At 41.2% G+C, this 22,182-nt stretch overlaps 1 protein-coding gene across 5 annotated transcripts in view; it reads right to left on the bottom strand.

Annotated features, from left to right (window-relative positions):
• The window catches only part of PBX1 (PBX homeobox 1), a 415,683-nt gene that overhangs the window by 60,315 nt on the left and 333,186 nt on the right, over positions 1 to 22,182 (bottom strand). For 4 of the 5 annotated variants that reach the window (XM_049881107.1, XM_049881109.1, XM_049881106.1 and 1 more), the window contains one exon: positions 22,093 to 22,182. In XM_049881107.1, coding sequence (XP_049737064.1) covers positions 22,093 to 22,182 — 90 coding nt within the window. The other variant, XM_049881105.1, reaches the window with a different exon arrangement.

Genomic DNA, 22,182 nt, shown 5'->3' with positions numbered 1-22,182 from the left:
GTGAAGACCGCACATGGGTCACTGCTGAGATCGGGATTTACTTTGGCTCCTTTGCATCATGCTTTTCTAATTCATCTGTCCTGAAGGCCCAGAAAAAATTCTGCCATATAAGGCACCTGAGACACAGAGGTGAATTTTAGTTAAGCCTCTCTGGAGCTCACACAGGATATACAGTAGTGTAGGTTCGCTTTCTTATTTCTGTTAAAATTATAAATAAACACGTTGCCATCAAGTCAATTCCAACTCATAGCAACCCTACAGGACAGGGTAGAATTGCGCCACAGGGTTTCCAAGGAGCAGCTGGTGGATTTGAACTGCCAACCTTTTGGATAGCAGCTGAGTTCTTAACCACTATGCCACCAGGGCTCCAAAAGTACAAATAGGACAGTAATATACAATGTTTCCAGGTCCCAAGATTTATGTGGTCCATTGGTTAAATATACATACATGAGGTTAAAACTTAAAAGTTTATTTTTATTTAAGTTTTCAAAGGTCATCCTGATATCTTGGCAAAGAAAAATAAGCTCAGCTTGATTCAACTAAACAGAGGTGTCTTGGGGCAGAGAACTCTATTTATATCTGAATAAACATCCTCTATGCTCAGAACTGCACAAAGCAGAACACACCCATACTTGTACACATTCACACACAGTGTGCAAAAAGTTCATCATTTCCACATACTTCATCATATTCACGTACGACTAACGCAGATTCAGAAAATGCTCATAGCACAATGAGGAATGTGCACACACAAACACACACGCACACTGCCTATACTGCAAAAAGTAGCTGTATAAAACAACAGACACGTCTGTGCAGATAGCCAGCCACACCTACACAATTTAAGCTACGGGTTATTTATTTTTACTCTCAATATAAATGATCTAATTGGCTGATTCCATACAGCTCCTCAAAAATTCTTCCTTTCATTTTTATAACCTTTGGGTTTGCTCTGGCTTTTCTGACACGGCTATGATTTACTAAGGGTACACAGAGCGTATACACACCTAACGATAAACACGAAAGGGTGTCTGTGAACACGCCCTCGTGGTGTACGTCCTGATGCTCTTGGCCACTTCACAGGGAGCTAAAGCCCCTTACACTTTTCTGACCATCCAAGAGACAGCAATTACCCCAGATTATCAGACCAACAATGACATGTCATGTAAAGAGAGACACTGAGCCAACTCCACATCCCAAAGACTGGCATATTCAAGTACACTTAGGACATTAACAGCAATTTGCGTGCCATCACTGAGACAAAGCCACAAAGGCTCCGTTGGCAGCCTCTTATTTTGAAGCCTATTATTTGTGGGAGTTACAGGCTATAATCACAACAGAAACTTTCAAAACCCTTATCTTCCGTGACGCACCAAATCTATTTCAGAGCCATAATTGCTATGTCACCAGAGACTTTGCTGCTTAATGCACTCAAATGCCATTTAGTGTTTGTGGGGTCATTACAGCGAACAGAGGGTGGGGGAGACAGGGTGGGAAGCTGTTCAGGGAAGGCAGGCAAAGAATGTCGAGGGGAATGTGCTAGAATGGGGTGCTAGCTTCTATGGTGCCTAATGAATTTATGGGAGGGTCTGTTATTTTAAAAATTCTAACGACTGATAAAATGAAAGAGCTTGAAAAAATATCTGTGTACTCAAAACTTCTGAACTCATTTGATAGCACCCTAAGCCTGGTGGTGCAGTGGTTAAGCATCTGGCTGCTAACCAAAAGGTCGGCAGTTTGAATCCATCAGCCGCTCTCTGGAAACTCTCCGGGGCAGTTCAGCTCTGTACTGCAGGATCCCTATGAGTCAGAATTGACTCGATGGCAATGGTTTTTTTGGTTTAGAGATCGTCAGAGGATGCTGAAGAACACCCCCTCTTATTCTGGGATTCTCAGCCAAGTATATAGGGGGTATTTTTAAATTTTTGTTTTTTCCTTTTAAATAGTCCCAGAAATCTCTGCGGAGGAATTCTTCCACGCACAGTGGGTCTAGGATTCTGACTCGCTGGTTGTCCTGCAGTCATCCTGCTATGGAATGAGAAGGGGAGAGAGGCTGGTGAGATGTTAACAGTTCAATAATGTAGAGGAAACGCGCTATTTTTTCAGGTGGTGAAAGAACAAGGAGGCTGATAAAGCATGTGAAATCAGAGAAAACATCTAGTTGCTCGAAAGGCCATTTTCTTGGCCTGAGTCTAGCTAAGGCCATGAGAAGGCTTTATAAATACATGAGCTTTTGTTTCTCTGACCTGGCTATGAACAAGCCAAGGACTTGTGTATCAGGGAACTCGCAATAATGAAGGTAATACTGGGAGTAGGGTCAATTTTCAAAGAACTTTCTGAATGACAGACATATTTCTAGGTTTTTTTTTTGAAAACTGTTAGGTTCTATTTTATAATCCTGAGTCTTGTTATAGCCGGAGGGCTGGTGGCAAAGTGGTTAAGCGTTCGGCTGCTAACCAAAAGGTCAGCAATTTGAACCCACCCGTGGCTCCACAGGAGAAAAGCCCTATTGACCTGCTTCCGTAAAGATTACAGCCTAGGAAACCCTATGGGGCAGTTCTACTCTGTCCCGTAGGGTTGTTATGAGTTGGAATCACCTTAACAGCAATGGGTTTTGAGCCTTTTTATAGCCCAGAAATAAAGAAAATGTCAAACTAATTCAGATCGCAGGGTTAATTTTTTTTTCCCTCTATTTTTAAGATCAGCATCAGTATCACTTAGAGATCCGTCTTGGTGATAATTCTCCTTTTGTTTCCGAGACTGACAGTCCAGTTCTCAGGCTGGAGAATTTTCCACAGGCACAGACAGGCTGAGACCTGGGTCTTACTCCACATAAACCCTCCGCCACTCAGAAGAGTTCCTCTGTATGCTGACTGTGAGCGTGACAGGATAATATCCTTACTGTGTAAAGAGCTCTTAGAGGTCAATAAGGAAAAGATGAACATTTCAAGAATGCATATTAAAATAAAAATGACAGGCCATTTTATAATTTGATAATTGGTAAGGAGTACAAAACTGCTAAGACATTGTTACTGAGGGTGTGGGCAAATAGAATGATCATATACAACCAGTGTATAAATTACTAACCAACCAGTTGCTGTTGAATCAATTCCGACCCATGGCGACCAAATGTGTGTGTCAGAGTAGGACTGTGCTCCACAGGGTTTTCAATGGCTGATATTTAGACATTGATCTCCAGGCCTTTCTTCCGAGGCTCCTCTGGGAGGACTCAAACCTCCAAACTTTCGGATAGCAACCGTGCATATTAACCATTTGTACTACCCAGGCATGCCATAAATTACTAAAAATTATAATTACATAAATTATATATGTAATTATATGTATAATTTATATATCCCATAAATTAATAGAAAAATTTACATCACAAAGACCTCAGGCGTCTTCATATCCTTTGGCCCAGTAATTCCATGTCTAGGAATTTATCCAAGGAAATAATAACAATATATACTGAATTTTCTGATCTATGATGTTTACCACAGTGTTATTAACAACAGTAAAAATAAACAAATAAACAAAAAAAACCCCAAAACACTTCAAACGTTCCACAGTAGAGATTAATTAAATAAATTACGGACTTTCCTTGTAACAGATTTAAATACAGTTATTTAAAGCTGTATTTAAGAAGAATGTGTTTTGTAAAATATTCATAAGATATTTTTAGTAAAATCAGTAGGTTGCAAAATGATACACTCGATACGATTATAAGTTTTGTACACCACACAAACACACACACAAACACAGAAAAGCTAGAAGGCTACAGAGCAAAAAGTTAACAGTATTTTCTTCTGTGTGATTTTTCTGCATTGTCCACATTTTCCACATTGAATATTAACTTGTAATCAGAAAAAAAAGGAAATGGAAAATTTAAACAAAATATATGAAGGAAGTCCATATGCAGTTTAGGTCTTCATTTTGTGGGTTTGCCCAGCCTCTTGAGCTCACTGGTGAAGACGGGACATTGTAATTCATGGTCAAACACAGGTCTTGAACAAAAAGCTGAGGGAACTGGGATATTTTTGCTGAGAAGATAAAGTTAGCCAAGTGATTTTGTAACTCTTTGCAAAATACAATAACTGCCTATGAAGAGTGTTAGCCAGCTGTTTTTCCCTTTCCACAAAGAACAGTGCCAAGGGAACCGAACTAAACACAGGAGTCAGCTGAGGCAAGATGGAGAGCTCGCTTCATTTTCCCTGCCCTATTGCCCAACACTGGTTCATAAGTACCAAGAAAATGTCTGCTAAGGAATGAATGAATGGATTGTTGGCCAAGGCCAAGGGTACAGAGACAGCAACATGCCCCAGAAAAAAGTATGGGGAAAAGAAATAGCAACAGATATTTGGTAGCTGAATATATAGTCACCAGAGATTTCTGGTGTAAGCTGGTAAAGATCACAGGGTAAAAATGATAGAAAAGTTAGAGGTAGAAAGTGGATACCAGGCTGTGATAAACGGAAAGAAAAAGAAAAGAACAAAAAAGCCATTCACTTGTGGGAGACTGGGAGACCCTCTGGACAAAAAAAATACATATGTTTGTGAGGGGTCTGTTGTTGTGTACCATCGAGCTGAATCTGACCCCATGAGTGCAGGGCAGAAATTGCGCCATAGCATTTTCAAGGCTATGACCTTCGGAAGCAGATCGCCCGGCCTGTCTTCTTAGGCACCTCTAACCACCCACCTTTCATCTAGTAGGAGAGCGATTAACCATCTGCACCACCAGGGTACTCCTGCCCACTACTCTACATACTACTGCTTGAGAATTTTAACCACGGGGGATTCCACCCTGAAAAGGCAAGGCTTATTAGGTGTCTTAGTTATCTAGCGCTGCTCTAACAGCTATACCACAAGTAGACAGCTTTAACAAGCAGAAATTCATTCTCTTACAGTTTAGGTGGCTAGAAGTCTGAATTCAGGGCGCCGGCTCTGTGGGAAGGCTTTATCTCTCTGTTGGCTCTGAGGGAAGGTCCTTGTCTATTACCAGCATTTGTGGACTCAGCGTTCCTTGGAGATCTCCATGTGACTTGGCACGTTGTTGTTGTCAGGTACCATCCATAATTCAAATGCACCAATTTTTCTTTGGTCTTCCTTATTCATTGTCCAGATTTGCACGCATATGAGGCGGTAGAAAAAATATCATGGCTTGGGTCAGTGACACCTTAGTCACCTAAGTAACATCTTTGCTTTTTAACACTTTAAAGAGGTCTTTTGCAGCAGATTTATCCAATGCAATACGTCATTTGATTTCTTGACTGCTGCTTCCATGGGCGTGGACTGTGGATACAAGTAAAGTGAAATCCTTGACAACTTCAATATTTTCTCCATTTATCATGCTGTTGCTTATGGATCCAGTTGTGAGGATTTTTGTTTCCTTTATGTTGAGATGTAATCCATACTGGAGGCTGTGGTCTTTAATGTTCATCAGTAAGTGCTTCAAGTTTTCTTTGCTTTCAGTAAGGAAGGTTGTGTCATCTGCATATTGCAGGCTGTTAACAAGTCTTCCTCTAATCCTGATGCTGAGTTCTTCTACATATAGTCTAACTGCTTGGATTATTTGCTCAGCATACACGTTGAGTAAATAGGTGAAAGGGTACAACCCTGATGCACACTCTTCCTGATTTTTAACCATGTAGTACCCCCTTGCTGTGTTCAAATGACTGTCTCTTGGTCTGTGTACAGGTTGCACATGACCACAATTAAGCGTTCTGGAATTCCCATTTTCACAATGTTATCCATAATTTGTTATAATCCACACATCTGAATGTCTTTGCGTTCAATAAAGCACAGGAAAACATCTTTCTGGTATTCTCTGCTTTCAGCCAGGATCCATCTGATATCAGCAATGATATCCCTCTTTCCACGTCCTCTTCTGAATTCAGCTTGAATTTCAGGTAGTTCCCTGTTTATGTAGTGCTACAACTGTTTCTGAATTATCATCAGCTAAATTTTACTTGCATATGATATTAATGGTATTGTTATTAATTGATTCTGTTGAATCAACTTTCTTTGGGATGGACCCAAATACGGATCTCTTCCAGTCAGTTGGCCAGGTAACCGTCTTCCAAATTTCTTGCCATAGACAAGTGCTTCCAGCATTGCATCCATTTGTTGAAAGATCTCAACTGGTATTCCATCAATTCTTGAAAAATTGTTTTTCGCCAATACTTCTAGTGCAGCTTGGACTTCTTCCTTCAGTACCATTGCTTTCCGATCATATGTAACCTCCTGAAATGGCTGAATGTTGACAAATCTTTTTGGCACAGTGACTCTGTGTATTTCTTCCACCTTCTATTGATGCTTCCTGCATCATTCAATATTTTGTCCACGTTGTTTCTGTTTGGTGCCATTGAGTCAGTTCTGACTCATAACGACCCTATGTATAATAGAATGAAACAATGCCCCGTCCTGTACCGTTCTCACAGTCATTATTATGCTTGAGCCCACTCTTGCAGCCATTGTGTCAATCCATCTCGTTGAGGGTCTTCCTTTCTTTCGCAGACTCCTCTACTTTACCAAGCATGATGTCCTTCTCCAGGGACTGGTCCCCGCTGATAACATGTCCAAAGTATGTGAGATGCAGTCTATCTAGCCATCCTTGCTTCTAAGAAGCATTCTGACCATACTTCTTCCAAGACAGATTTATTCATACTTTTGGCAGTCCATGGTATATTCAATATTCTTCCCCAACACCATAATTCAAAGGCATCAATTCTTCTTCAGTCTTCCTTATTCATTGTCTAGTTTTTGCATGCTTGTGAGGTGACTGAAAACACCATGGCTTGGATTAGGCATACCTTAGTCCTTAAAGTAATATCTTCACTTTTTAACACTTTAAAATTTTGTCCATAGAGTCTCAAATGCTAGCAAGTGGCCATCTAAGATGCATTAACTGGTCTCAACCCACCTGGATCAAAGGAGAATGACGAATACCAAGGACACAAAGTAATTACGAACCCAAGAGACAGAAAGGGCCACATAAAGCAGAGACTACATCAGCCTGAGACCAGAAGAGCTAGATGGTGCCCAGCTATAACTGATGCTGCCCTGACAGGGAACACAATAGAGAACCCCTGAGGGAGCAGGAGAGACCCCAAATTCTTATAAAAAGACCAGTCTTAATGGTCTGACTGAGACTAGAAGGACACCGGTGGCGATGGCCCCCAGACCTTCTGTTGGCCCAGGACAGGAACCATTCCCAAAGCCAACTCTTCAGATAGGGATTGAACTGAACAATGGGTTGGAGAGCGATGCTGGTAAGGAGTGAGCTTCTTGGATCAGGTGGACACTTGAGACTATGCTGGCATCTCCTCCCCAAAGGGGAGATGAGAGGATAGAGGGGGGTTAGAAGCTGGCAAAATGGACATGAAAAGAGAGAGTGGAGGGAGGGAGAGAGCGGGCTGTTTCATTCGGAGGAGAGTAATTGGAAGTATGTAGCAAGGTGTATATAAGGTTTTGTGTGAGAGACTGACTTGATTTGTAAACTTTCACTTAAGGCACAATAAAAATTAAAAAAAAAAAAAATTGTCCATAGAATCATTCGATATTTCAACTTGAGGCTTCAATTTTTTCTTCAGTTCTTTCAGCTTGAGAAATGCTGAGCATGTTCCTCCCTTTTGGTTTTCTAACACCAGGTCTTTGCACATTTCATTATAATAGTTTACTTTGTCTTCTCAAGCCACCCTTTGAAATCTTCTCTTCAGCTCCTTTAGTTCGTCATTTCTTCCATTCATTTTAGCTACTCTACGTTCAAGAGCAAGTTTCAGAGTCTCTTTTGACATCCATTTTGGTCTCTCTTTCTGTCCTCTCTTTTTAATGACCTTTTGCTTTCTTCATGTATGATGTCCTTGATGTCATCCCACAACTCATTTGATTTTTAGCTGTTAGTGTTCCATGTGTCAATTCTATTCTTGAGATGGTCTCTAAATTGGGATATACTCAAGATCATACTTTGGCTCTTGTGGACTTGTTTTCATTTTCTTCAGCTTCAACTTGAACTTGCATATGGGCAATTGATGGTCTGTTCTGTTGTGCTGTTGACCCTGGCCTTGTTCTGACTGATGATATCGAGCTTTTCCATTGTCTCTTTCCATAGGTGTAGTCTATTTGATTTCTGTTTATTCCACCTGGCAAGGTCCACGTGTACAGTCACCTTTTATGTTATTGAAAAGAGGTATTTCCAATGAATAGGTCGTTGATCCTGCAAAATTCTGTCATGCAATCCCCAATGTCATTTCTTTCACCAAGGCCATATTTTCCTTCTTCTTTATAGCCTTCTTTTCCAACTTTTGCGTTCCAATCAGCAGTAATTATCAGTACATCTTTATTGCATGTTTGATCAACTTCAGACTGCAGAACTTGGTAAAAGTCTTCAATTTCTTTATCTTTGGCATTAGTGGTTGGTGCATAAATTTGAATAATAGATGTATTAACTGGTTTTTCTTGTAGGTATATGGATATTATCCTCTCACTGACAGCTTTGTATTTCAGGATAGATCTTGAAATGTTCCTTTTGACAATGAATGAGATGCCATTCCTTTTCAATTTGTCATTCTTGGAATGGTAGACCATATATTTGTCTGATTCAAAATGGCCAATACCAGTCCATTTCAGCTCACTAATGCCTAGGATACTGATCTTCAAGATTTCCATTTCATTTTTGACAACTTCCAATTTTCCTACATTCATACTTCTTAGAGTCTATGTTTCAACTATTAAGAGACGTTTGTAGCTGTTTCTTCTCATTTTGAGTTGTGCCACATCAGCAAAGGAAGGTCCCAAATGCTTGACTCCATCCACGTCATTAAGACTGACTCTGCTTTGAGGAGGCTTCTCTTCCCTAGCCATATTTTGAGGGCCTTCCAACCTGAGGAGCTCATCTTCTGGCACTGTATCAGACAATGTTCTGCTGCTAGCCATAAAATTTTCACTGGCCAATATTTTTAGAAGTACATTCCCATGTCCTTTTTCCTAGCCTGTCTTAGTCTGGAAGCTCTGCTGAAAACTGTCCACCATGGGTATTTGAAATAACAGTGGCATACCTTCCAGCATCACAGGAACATGTAAGCCATCACAATACATTAAACTGACAGATGAGTGGTGTTGTCTTGGCAAAATAGGTTACAATTTAGAATCAGAAACAACTTAGGATACAGTTCTTTGGTCAGCACAGCTTCTCAGCCATGCCCACAGGCAAGCCTGTCTTTCTCCCCTCTCCCCCTCAACCCAGCCTGCAAGTGTTACAAAGCTCTCTGACAAGTATCCAGAGGCACCCTACCCCACCAGCAAGCTTCCTGCCTGAAGGCACTCAGATTTCTCATTCTGTGGGTCAGCACTCCCACTGTGTCATCTCCTGCTAATTTTCTGGTTCTCCTGCTGCTGGTTCTCTGCAGCTGCTTTGTGCCATCTTGTACCATCTCCAGTGTTATACCTCTCTGTCTCCTGGGTATAGGAAGTTCTCAGCATAGGGACCCTGGGTCCAAAGGACCCACTCTGCTCCTGCCTCTTCTTTCTTGGTGGTGGTGAGGTCTCCTGTGTCTGCTTCCACCTCCCTTTTGTACTTCTTGTAAGATAAAAGGTGTGACTTCAGTAAGGGTAAAGGTATGACGCCAGATACACCCCACCCTAATCCTACCTCCTTAACATATAGAGGTTAGGATTTACAACATATCACAAAATGCAGGATAGTTATATCGGATCACAAAATGGAGGACAATCACACACTGCTGGAAATCACGGCCTAGTCAAGTTGACATATATTTTTAGGGGGCACATTTCAATCCATAACATTAGGAGAAGAGGGAGAGAGAAATGGCATCTACTGAGACTCTAGCATAGGCCAGGTGCTTTAAGAAACTATGGCCTAGAGAGGAAGTGAAAGAAAAGTGCCAGGCCAGGTACTTACTGCTTTTAGCAGCTACAAACGTCACACTAGACAGGAATGAAAATCGACCTCTGCAGGTCCATGTTGTTAAACTTGAGTTTATTTTGCTGTTGTTCTGATGCCTGGTTTTCCCCCTCTGAACATTTTTTGCTTACATTTTAAAATGTTTGTAATTATTTTAATAAACTTGAATTAAATGAGTTAGTGCATATAAAGTGTCTAGCACATGGAAAGAAGTCAGTAAGTGTTAGCTATTAATACAATTATTAAGTGTCTTTTTAGCCTGTTAATTTTCTATCCTTACTGTTTTGTAATTGTCCTTTAATTTACTGCTTTACATCACTTCCTTGTTTTATTACTACTTGATCTGTTTTTTAATCTTTGTTAACTATCTTCTTAGCTGATGTTATTTTTACCACTCATCCTAGCTTATTTTATGTTTTCATTGTTCTCTTAATACTTGTGCATCTTGTTTTTAACCTTCACGTTGCCATTTTACATACAATTTTACATTCTTCTGCCATTTTATCCTTCCATTGCTTTGTAGCTGATTGGTATATTCTCTCTTCCTATCTCTCTGTTTTTCTTATTCCCTAGCTCTTTTTAAATTTGTACTTTTCGTCATTTTTTCCTATGTCATTTTTATAATTTTATTCATATTGTATTATCCTTCTACTTCAGTGTGTTTACTCCCTTATCTTCTGTTGGTCCAGGAGAGACTGTTAACTTTGTGGTTAGTACTCTAGTTTCTCCAATGCTCATCTCCCTCCCACTACCAGTACCAGCTGCCATGGATTCAATTCCAACTCAAGGCAACCCCATGTGTTTCAGAGCAGAACTGTGCTCCCCAAGGTTTTCAGCAGCTGTGATCTTTCAAAAGTAGATTCCCAGGCCTTTCTTCTGAGGCACCTCTGGGAGGACTCAACCTACCAACCTTTCAGTTAGTAGCCAAGTGCTTAACCATTCATGCACAAAGGGACTTCTACTAAAACTTTCATTTAACCTGTGTAATCTAGTAAGTTAACAAGCAAAAATTTTCCTTTTGCTTCTATTTTACTGCCCCTCAGATTTTTTTTTTAAAAAAAAGCTACCTCTATTGATATTTATACTATATTCCTAGAACAGTTGTGCCTCCTGTTATGAACCACTGAACCCCTCTATGAAGAGAAGCTTAATCTAAAATCTATGCTCTCTCTTGTGCACGATCCCTGGTCACTGGTTAAACTGGTTAACCAGATATGACACAACAGTGGAGTGGAATAGCTTATATCTAGGGAAGAACTTTTAATATACTTTTCTAAGTTTACCTTGAAAAAAAAAAAACCAACTAGTCTTAAGCCTTCTACATGGTAGCCTGAAAAGATGCACAACAGGTTGATCATAACTGAGCTCTCATATTTCCTTTCCATATCAGCCAACCTCCAAAATACTTATTATGAGGCAAAGTAACAGTGATTCTCTTACTGTGAAGTTCTTCCCAACCTCCTTCTTAGTGTAAGAACTAGGGGCTCAAGGGTCCATCTGGAGAAAGGGAAACAATAGAGGCTCGGAATTAGACTGACCTGGGTCCAAACCCTGGCTCTATCAATTACTGGCTGCATGACCCTGGGCAACTACTTAACCTCTGTTAGCTGGTCTCCTCCTCTATAAAACGGTTATGGTGCTTATAAAGACATGACTCTAGTAGGGCACTCGATAAATGTTACGAATTAAGTGTTCTTAGTATGGATACTGGCGGGAGGCTAAAATTATTCCCAGAACTTTAAGCATGTAAGCAGTTGTGCTTGTGTTGCTATACCTTTAAAAACAAAAAAGGCACAACCCCCCGTAGTCACCCTGGGTCTCTCCAGAACTCTACAGCCCTCATGACAAAGGGCCTATAAGTTTCCCTCAGAAGAACCTCACACCCTGACAAAAGTATAAGGTGTGGGTTAAGGATGGATATTTACACTCTGTGAAAATCACTTCCCTACGGAAGAATAACATACAATTTTAGACAGGAGTGTGACTTTGAAAAATCGTTAAGTTTGGATAAGTTTTGGGAAGCATCAGAAAGTAAACTAGACTTCAAGTTAAAGGATGCTAAAGAAAAAAGGGGAAAAAATGCCAAAAGATAAAACAGGTGAAATGTAATATAAGTGAGGTATGCACAGTATCATTTAATTTTCAAATACTACCGCTTTCCATTTTTATGTTTCAAAAGCCCTTCCTATGTAAAAGGGACAGAAGTCTCTTTAAAATAGGCATACCAGGTCAGAAGTTAAGGCGAGCGTACAACAAACAACCTTACTCAATTTAAAATGGTCTTTCTAGCAGAGCTTGATCTTAAGATAGGATGAGGGGTGTGAGGCAGCTGGGAGTGAGAGGAGGGAACCCTCTGACTGCCTGGAAAAGCCCAAGGTGTTTGGTGGATGCCCTCATGCGTGGTTTTTGTAAACTGTGAGAAAGGGGTAGAAACAATAAAGGATAGTGCCCGGATACGCTGGTGTGTCACATTCGTCAAAACTCAGAGAATGCACACTTACGATGCATACATTTACTTGTGTGTAAATTTTACCTAAGCAGAAAAAAAAAAACAAAAACAAACCCTGAGAACAAATATTGAACTCAATTTAATGACACGCACACCAGGAGTATTTATCTAAGGGACAGTGGACCGTCTGCAATCTACCTTGAAACACATCCAAAAAAATAAGACTGATGAATGGAAAGAAGGGTGGATAGAAATGTCCTAAGGCAAGTATGTTGCTGCTGTTGTCAGCTGCTGTAGAGTGGGTTCGGACTCAAGAAGACCCCATGTGTGCAGAACAGAACTCTTCCATAGGGTTTTTAAGGCCGTGGCTTTCAGAAGCAGAATGTGGGGCCAGTCTTCTAAAGTCCTTTAGATGGGTTTGAACCATCAACCTTTCAATTAGTAGTCGAGCACTTAAACTGTTTTCGCCACCAAAGTATCCAAAATCCAAATCCGAATCCGTTGCCATCGAGATGATTCCAGCTCATAGCAACCCAGTAGGACAGAGTAGAACTGCCCCTCAGTTTCCAAGGAGTGGCTGGTGGATTCAAATAGCCAACCTTTTGGTTAGCAGCCAAGCTCTTAACCACTATACCACCAGGCTCCAAAAAAAAAAAAAAAAAATTGCTGTCAAGTCTATTCCAACTCATAGTGACCCCACAGGACAGAGTAAAACTGCCCCACAGGGTTTCCAAGGAGTGGATTCGAACTGCCAGCTTTTTGGTTAGCAGCCTGCGCTTTTAACCACTGAGTCACCAGAGCCCAGTAAATATTAACGGTAGAATCTAGGTGGTGGGTATGCTGGTTTCACTGTAAAATTTCAAATTTTCTGTATGTCAGAAAATTTTTAAAAGGTAGTATCTTTAAAGCAAAGAGCCCTGGTGATGCAGTGGTTAAGCGCTCGGCTGCTAACTAAAAAGTCAATAGTTTAGGACCCACTAGCTGCTCTGTGGGAGAAAGATGTAGCAGTCTGCTCTGTAAAGATTCCAGCCTTCGAAATTCTATGGGGCAGTTCTACTCTCTCCTATAAGGTCTCTGAGTCAGAATAAACTCAGTGGCCAGTGGCTTTTTTTTTTTTTTTTATCCTTCATGCAAAGAAAGCAACGTGATTACTTCTCTTAGGTAAGTTATAGCAACATTACAGCAGAGCTTCTCAAACTTAACATGTTCTACAATCACCAGGGGATATGGTCAAAATGTAGAATCTGATTTAAAAGGCCCAGGATGGGGCTTGAGATTCTGCATTTCTAACAAGCTCCCAGGTGAGGCCTTTGCTGTGGGCCTACAGAACAAACTGAATAGCACAGCACTGAAGGGAGGAAGGAGTGGCTGAGCAGAGGATGCTGGCAAACACCTGGGTCACCCCTGGGTCACCGGGGAGACTGGAAACAGAGACTGCACCTCAAATAAACCCCAAAGGGTCTGGACTTAAAGAGTTCAGGATGGGTTCAAAGACACGTTCTGCTTAGGCTTGAAAAATGCCTACGTTAGATGAATTAATGACTGACAAGAGTTGAAAATTACAGCAAATAGAACCACAATAAATGTAGGTATTTAGTTTTTAAATCTTCCTGCATATTACTTTGTTGTTGAGGCACATTATTATGCTAATCTGAGTTAACTTCTTGTACATGTTTAAATAGAAAGTACGCTTTTCTGTGCTCTGTGTTTTTTTGTGTCTATTCTGTTTTTGCAAATGGTCACAGCTCAAACACAGTCACCTCACCTTTGGTAGCCACCAAACTAATGGCAGAGCACCTAGAGCTTCACAGTCCAATGTGGTAGCCACTAGTCAGGTGTGGCTTTTTAAATTTAATTAAAATTAGATAATATTAAAAATCCCTTTCTGCAGTCACACTAACTACACTTTAAGTGCTTAATAGCCATATGTGGTTACCCCTTAACTGACTGAACAGCACTGTTCTAGAGGGAAAGAACAGCCTTTGGCATGGTTACTTGCAAAAATCTATAAAAAATGGCAAGTTGTCAATCTATGTTTATGTTTATAAACAATCTATGTTTATAAGCAATTCAAATATTTTGTGTGTGTGTGTGTAAATACCTCTTACAACTGCCATTCCCAAAACACCTTAAAAAATTGGAGAACTAACTATATTGGGGGAGGGAGTCCTACATTTCAGAGAAGCAGGGACTAGACCAGGTAACTCCCCATTCTTTTAGCTTTCTATGACTTGGTGGAGTACAAGAGCTATGTCCTTGTATTCCTGATGATGAATATTTGAAGGCTCTCAATAAATATTTGCTGACTGTTTCATTAATTCATTCATTTATTCATTCTGTCAATTTGGAAAAGCTCTTAATATTTAGAGATGCGGAAAAGGAATTTCCTTAAACTCAAATACTGCCGAGATGAACTCTATGGGGAAATTAAAGACTTTACTAAATTTTAAAATAACAATGGGGTCTCCTAACAAAGAACTCTAGTGTAAGTTTTTATCTGAAAACCAGCTTGTCTAAGAACACAGCTTCCTAGATGCCAAGAAGCAGTGAGGCTAGACCCAGTAAAAAGAGGGCCGTCTTCAGAAATTAACGTTAATGTTTCCCACAATTAAATTCAGTCTATTTAATTAGCTTAATATTTACTAAGGTCGAGAGGAGCCATAAGGAGCCCCGGTGGCACAGTAGTTAAGTGTTCGGCTGCTAACTGAAATGTTGGTGACTTGAGCCCACTGGCCTTTCCATGGGAGAAAGATGTGGCATTCTGAGTTCCTCAAGATTTACAGCCTAGGAAGCCCTGTGGGGCAGCTCTACTCTGTCCTATCGGGTCGCTGTGAATCTGAATCAACTCGATGGCAAAGGGTTTGGTTTGGTTTCTGAGAAGGGCCATACCACTTTCAGGAGCAACCACAAGAACAAACTGCCCTTTCAAGGTTTTGATTTTTCTCTACAGAGCAGGAAGACCAACACTAACGGAACCCAGCAAGGGTACCATGGCCACACATGTGGGTCCAGCTTGGTGTGTGTGGGGGGGTCCGCCAATTCCTTTCGTGGCATACACTGTCATCCTCCCAAACACAATTCTACCTTTTATTTATGGCTATGAGGTATATTCCCTCCTCCCCCATTTTCTTAGAAATGGAAAAACATTGTTTATAAGTAGAATCCTATCATGTGGGATTGGAAGAGACATTCCAGAGCTAGAAGAGGCCTTAGGGATCACCCAGCTCAATCGTCCTTTATAGAGCTCAGGAAAATGAGGTCTATTAAGGGAAAGTGACTTGTTCACAGCCGTACAGCCAGAAAGCGGTAGGAACGGAATGTGCGCACCCGCACACACACACCCTGAGTAATGATATTTGCAGTGATCATATCATTAGGTTTGAGGTCAACAAAATCGGTCATGATGAATTAATTCCACAAAGAGAAAAGGAGTCTCCACAAAAGGATGCTTAGTATCATAAATTCATGCATGGTATGTCTGTTTGGCTTGGCAGAGCAGACTTTTCAAACTACTGCTGATTGTTCTTAAACTCCTCTCTTCTATTATAGAATTTCAGATTTCCTCTTAGACTACTGAGTTGGTTGGCTCCCTTGTCCTTGTTTTCTAAGAACATGAAATCTCATCCCAGACAAAGTGTTAAACTAGACCAAAAGCAAAATACTTCCCAATGGGCCTCAAGGTTTTCCATCTTCTCAGGCACAAGGTTTCTATACCTTGACCTGGATATAGTATGATGAAGCTTCTTTCCCCGAAGTCAAAAATGCTAATGATCACACGTTCATTAAATGAATAGATGGATGAGCGAATACATGAATGAATGAATGGATGTGTGAATAAGCCAATAAACGGTGTGGCCTCATTTGATTTCTGTTGCCTTTAAAAGGCTTTCACCTGGCGGCTGGGGAAAAAAAGATGGATTACTTGTAAAACAATGATTTTGTGTTTCTCCAGCAATTTGGGGGCTGAAATGAAATGCTTTTCTGGCCTCAAATGCTCAGCTGGTATGGCTTTAACGTTTAAAGGCTCTGTCACCTAAGAAGTAAGGAGACTTACTTTGTTTCCCTTTGGCTTGTCAGGAAGGAGAGCCAGACTGTAAGTGTCTTGAGGGTGGGAGCCTGTCTACTCTGCCCCTTCTGCCTTTAGCGCCAGCTTGGCATGCCCAGACCCACGCTTCCTCCCCATTTCACTTACCTCTGGCCTGTGGCTACTTCACTGACCACTGGCAGCAGCACCAGAAGGTTCCCAAAGGCAACTGATATACTTTAATCCCTTCAAACTTTGAATTCAGCGTGGTAGGATAGAAGGATTGAAACTCTGTATACTTAAAGTGAATTTCTAAAGATTTGCACATGAATTTTAATTATCACCTTCATTCCCCAGTGCTACAATTCTGTAGTATTAAAATCTACTTTAAATGGAGGGAAATCCCTCAGAAGTAGTTAAAACACTTAAAATTAGGGCATGTTGCCAAGTGTTACCAAGTAACCCTTGTGATACTCAAATGTATGTAATATGTTCACTTAAATAGGAGGCGATTTTTGTTCTAATGATTTACATTTTATTTATTTTCCTAGGGAATGTCCTTTTTTCCTCTCCTAATATGAGAGAAAAAAAAAACAAAAACACCTATATTATGGTTTACATAGAGAAAAACTCCATTATTCTGTCACAAAGCCAAATTAATGAGGCTTTTCTATCATAAGGTGATGTTAAGAGCGTGTTCCCCTTACAGAGAGAACGCAAACACTTTATTTCCAGTTTCACTGAGACTCTTGATTAAGAAAAATCTTACAGGGGTGTCTATATACATGTAAGACTGGCTGGAGTGAACCCGCCCCTTTAACTCACATTAAAAAAAAAATGAATTTTTTCACTCTAAAGAATAACGCTTTCTCTTATCACAAATCTCTGAGAATTGAAAGGGAAAAAAGTTCATGTAAGTGAGCTCTTCCTCCTTCCCATTTAGGGCCTGAAGATACAATCTGAGGGGTGGGCAGTGGGGTGGGCTAGGAAGTATGGGTCAGGCTAATGATAATGAAAGAACTTTTTTAGGAGAGAACGCTACACTTGAGTCTGAAGTCCCTTGAGCCAACAGTAAGTATCAAAGATTCTACTTGTAGGATTCTAGAACTATTGAGCTTTATAAAAGGCACCTCAGAGCTTGCTCATCTGCGTAAACTGGCAAATTTTTCAGATGAAGCAACGACAAAGAGGTGAAAGTGACTCAGTGAAAGAAAAGCCATGAGAAGAATCCAAATTTCCTGATTTCAGGTTGCTTCCACCTTCTACTGGGTTGTCCATGCAGGTTCTAGTCCTACATTTACTAGGGAGCCAAAGAAAATCCCGTCAGAAACACTATTACATGGCAAGATGAATGGCTTAGGGTAAAATCAGTTAAAGTAAGCAAAGGGATGGTTCTCTTTGAGCATTATCATCACCCCTTGACTTTACATATTCAGTGCTGATTCTAATCGTATTCTCAGACAATCTGCATTGGCCAAAACGTTTAGAAAACTCATTCCAAAAAGCAGGCCCTTTTAACGCTTTTGCACTAAAAAGACAGTCTATTTGTGGGTTAGTGAAACATCTGTAATAAAAACTATGGCCAGATACTTTAAGGCTGAGAGAAAACCTAAGACATGGCTATAGATCATTAAAGTGTGTTTTTAATTCAATCGTATCTTGTCTTCTCCATTCTCACTTATTCATGCAAAAGACATGTTTCAAGCAACTAATATATACATTTTAGGGTCGTATATATATTTGGGAATGAAAGACACAAAGACCAAGTAATAGGGGTATATTCTCTGTACCTTGAGAAGAAAAGAGAGGCAAAGGGCTAAGAGAAAGACACAGCAAGGAGAGCTGGGCGGGGAAGAACAAGTCTGATTTTGACAGTGGGGTGAGATAAGAAGGTGGTATAGGGATGAAAGAACATCTTTGTCGATGGGACAGACGAGCAAATGTGGGGGCAAGTGCCTGACCAGGTAAGGGGGAGCTGACCACACTGACTGGCGTCCAGAGTTTACTTTGGTGATGGAGGATGAGGCTGGAAGGACAAGTAGGTTGGAGTGAGAGGGTAGAGGGCGTTGAATGCCAGATTCAGGGTTTGAGCTTGCTTAGGTGGGCATTGGGGAGCCACGGATGATTTCTGAGCAAGGAATGTCTTCCCAGTCCAGGGGATGAGTAAAGGTGAAAGAAGGAGTCAAAGCAGTAACAGTAATTAGGAGGGTATTGCAGCGAATGAGTTATTTCTAGAACCAGGATGGTGGCAGTGGGAATGGAAAGAATGGATGCGATAGATAGCTAAGTGATCTTTAAGTATGTCTGATTGACAGAGAAGTGAAATAATCTCCCTCCATTACTTAAAGCCACTCTAAACCTAGTAAGCATTGCCCGTTGTCATTTGAGAACACAAAGTACTTAAAGAGGTATAATTTAATTCTCACAGTGGCTAAGGAAGGGGGTCTTGAGACCTTGAGTAACTCTATATCCATCTCAAAAGCATACCTTTCCATGAGAAGAGAAAAAAAGTGACAACTTTGCCCAAGCCTGTCCTCACTAGGAACCACCTACTGTGAAAACTGCTCACACGAATCGGGGAAAAGGTCAAATTAGAAAGTTATCGCTTATAACATTTCATACTGCATTCATGCAGAACAATTTATGCTTCGTCAAGTTCTTCCTACTTATTTTCTCATTTTCCCTAAAGCAGCCCTTGAGGTATTAAGGGTATGAATTACTGGCCCCATTTTATAGAAGGGCGCTTAGATGCCTACCCACAGCCACACAGAAACTTGTCAGGGCCTGTCTTTCAACTCCAGGTACAGGAGTCTTACTGCTGCACCTTGCAACCCCATTGCTACATGGTCGTAGTTTAAGGCAAGTGGTCTGAACTTTGTTGTTGTTGTCAGCTGCTGTTGAGTCAATTTTTGACTCATAGTGACCCCATGTGACAGAGCAGAACTGTCCCATAAGGCTTTCTAGGCTGTAACCTTTACAGGAGCAGACTGCCAGGTCTTTCTCACTGGGAGTTGGTGGGCAGGGTTGAACTGACAATCTTTTGGTTAGCAGCCGAGCACTTAACTGTTGCGCCACCAGGGCTCCTCGGTCTGAACTTTAGAGGATTTAAAACAGATGTGGGTTGGATAAGACATGGGTGGGTGCTATGAAAACCCTGCCAGGGGAGAGGGTAAAAGCTGCCCAGAAAGTGTCCTCCACAGAATGAAACACAATCCAGAGGCCAGTTGGGAATTCCATCTCTGCTTTGGGTTTACAAACTGTTTATTTTTATTTCTTGGCGCAAATCTCTCATTCCTGTCCAGTCTCTTTCTGTCTCCCCTCCTCTTCTCTCCCTCTCGTTCTGCTCCTGGCAGCTACAGCCCTAATCTGCACATATACACTTCTCAGTGTCTAATGCCACCATCTAAAAATACATCTCACTATACCAGGCTTAGTCTCCTGCAGGTGGCAAAATTTAAAACTGATACCAAACAAACATCTCACATCATGAGCAGCTGTTGATTCATTTACCCTGCATATTAAGAAACCAGAAATGAAATAACCACCATTCACAGAGAAAAAAACAATCAGTGCAAAACGATAGACTCTTTCAAGTGGCATTCTCAAGCCCAGTGTTTGTGGCGGGCTTATGCAATCAGACATAATTGTCTGCACATGTTTGGTTACACTCTTTCAGAAATGACTCCCAGGCCGCCAGGTGACGTCACAGGGGTCAGTGGTGGCCCCCAGAGTCTGAGTGCTGCTATCTTCTGGGCTGCCCGATTAGGAAAGACAGATGCCAAATAGCAGAACTGTCAGCCCATTTCCCGCCCAGTCCCCTTTTCTAAGAATGCCTATGTTGCTGTCTTCACACTAGAGACTTTTCTTATGTTCTTCTCTTCCACTTACGCACAGAGCAACATTTCTCTGGAAAAATCTATCCTATATATAAAAAATACTCAGGAAATGCATAAATGTGCATGTATACACAAACACAGAGCAATTCCATCCTTCCAGAAACCATTTTTGAGACTGTACATCCCCACCATGGTATCTTGTATTTTTGTAAATGGAGCCTCTGGTGAATTAGACATTAATACACTACTAATAATTGGTATTATGAATACAGTAACAGTAATTAGTATTATTAGTACCAAGTAGTAGAATCCTCTGGAAATCCTTCCTAGAAACTGACATGATTACCTAGAGTATGTCTAACAGGGCTGACTTCGACAGCCCTGCTTTCCTCTCAGAGAAGGTTTTGATGAATATGATATAAACTCAGAGGGCAATCTGCCTAAAGAAGGTATAAAATAAAGAATTTCTGAAAAGAAGGGGGCCTTAAATGTCACCAAGATCCATCAGGATCTGTGCTTGACCCCTCTAAACATCCTCACCAACCAGCTAGCCAAGCTGTGCCTGAACTTTTCCAGTGACAGTGAATTCTTGATTTCCAGAGGCAGCCTCCCTCTTCCTTGAACAACTCTGACTGTGAAAAAGGCCCGTTAATGTTGAAGGGAATCTGCATCTGAGTCTCTTTGCAGTGATCCTCTCCTACTTTCTTTAAAGCATTCAGTATGAATCTAATCCCTCTCGAAGATGAGCATGTCTAAAACGATCGTGTCTCACCCAGATCTTCTCTTCCACGGGCTAAGAATTCCTAATTCTTTCAAACATTCCTCATTTGGCAAAATAGCTGGTCTTCTCTTGATGCCTTCTAACCTGGCCATGATCATGTATAATTTGACCACTGCAAAGTTGAAGGGGCCATCAACTCTTTCACTGCAGACATTGTACCTCAATTAGTACAGACTAGTATTATGGTACATTAATAAATTACACCTACCTTTGCTTCCTTCTCTCCCCAGTTTAATCCTAACAGACACAAATGAAAAAATTATCACCACCAACCAACCATCGCTTTCTTCAATAGTTTTGAGGCAACACTTCCGCTGGAGCCTCCGGTGACCTCTAAAAGCCCAGAAAATCGGCCCTGATCTAAGAACAGCCTCCTTTTCCATGCTGCCCTCTTGTCCCCGCTTGCTGTCACTGCTGCTGAGATAGCGGACGATTGATCTGAGAAATCAAGTTGGATTGCTGTCCCAAATCTACACTCAGTTCTCCCTGTGTCTGTCTGATCGATTTCACTCTGTGCGACATAGCTTGTCGCTATGAATTTTCATGCTAGTCAGGAGCCGCCAGCGCACCCAAGAACAAGTAGAAGATGGTCCCCACCCCTCCCCATCCCTTCAACATACTCGGCATCTGAGCTAATTTTTTGTTGTTGCTGTCCACAGACAGATTGGAGAAAGTTTTTTTTTTTTTTTTAAGACCATAGACCTGGATGCAAGGAGCTTTGGCTGTTGGTTTTCCTTCCCAGGTTCCCAGGCCTTAGCTTGTGATGATGCTTCTTCCTACCACTGTTGTACTAGGTGTCACCTGTTTAGCAGCTCCTCTCAGCTGAGTGCATGTGGCCGCAGGTGCCACGCAAACACTGATTGCGTCTGACAGCCCTAGACGCCAGCTGCCTACATGAAGCCTGACCAATCGCCACGTTTTTTGTGGGTAGAACGCTGCCGATGGCATGACCGAGACAGACGAAAAAACTAGGCGACTGTAAGGCTAAGGCAAGTCCTACTAAGTGGCATTCCAAGCCCCGTGGCTTTAAAATAATTGGTAGTGATAGAGTAAAAAAAAAAGGGGGTGCGCCTTGTTTTCTTACACTGATGCCCTGCGGACTGTACATCTGACTGGCTGCGAGTCCGTCACTGTATCCTCCTGTCTGGCTGATAACATGGCGAAGGGTATCCAC

Source organism: Elephas maximus, chromosome 3, assembly GCF_024166365.1.
Source record: "Elephas maximus indicus isolate mEleMax1 chromosome 3, mEleMax1 primary haplotype, whole genome shotgun sequence".
NCBI lineage: Eukaryota > Metazoa > Chordata > Mammalia > Proboscidea > Elephantidae > Elephas > Elephas maximus.
The sequence above is the reverse complement of the archived record's forward strand: the minus strand, read 5'-3'. Positions and strand labels throughout refer to the sequence as shown.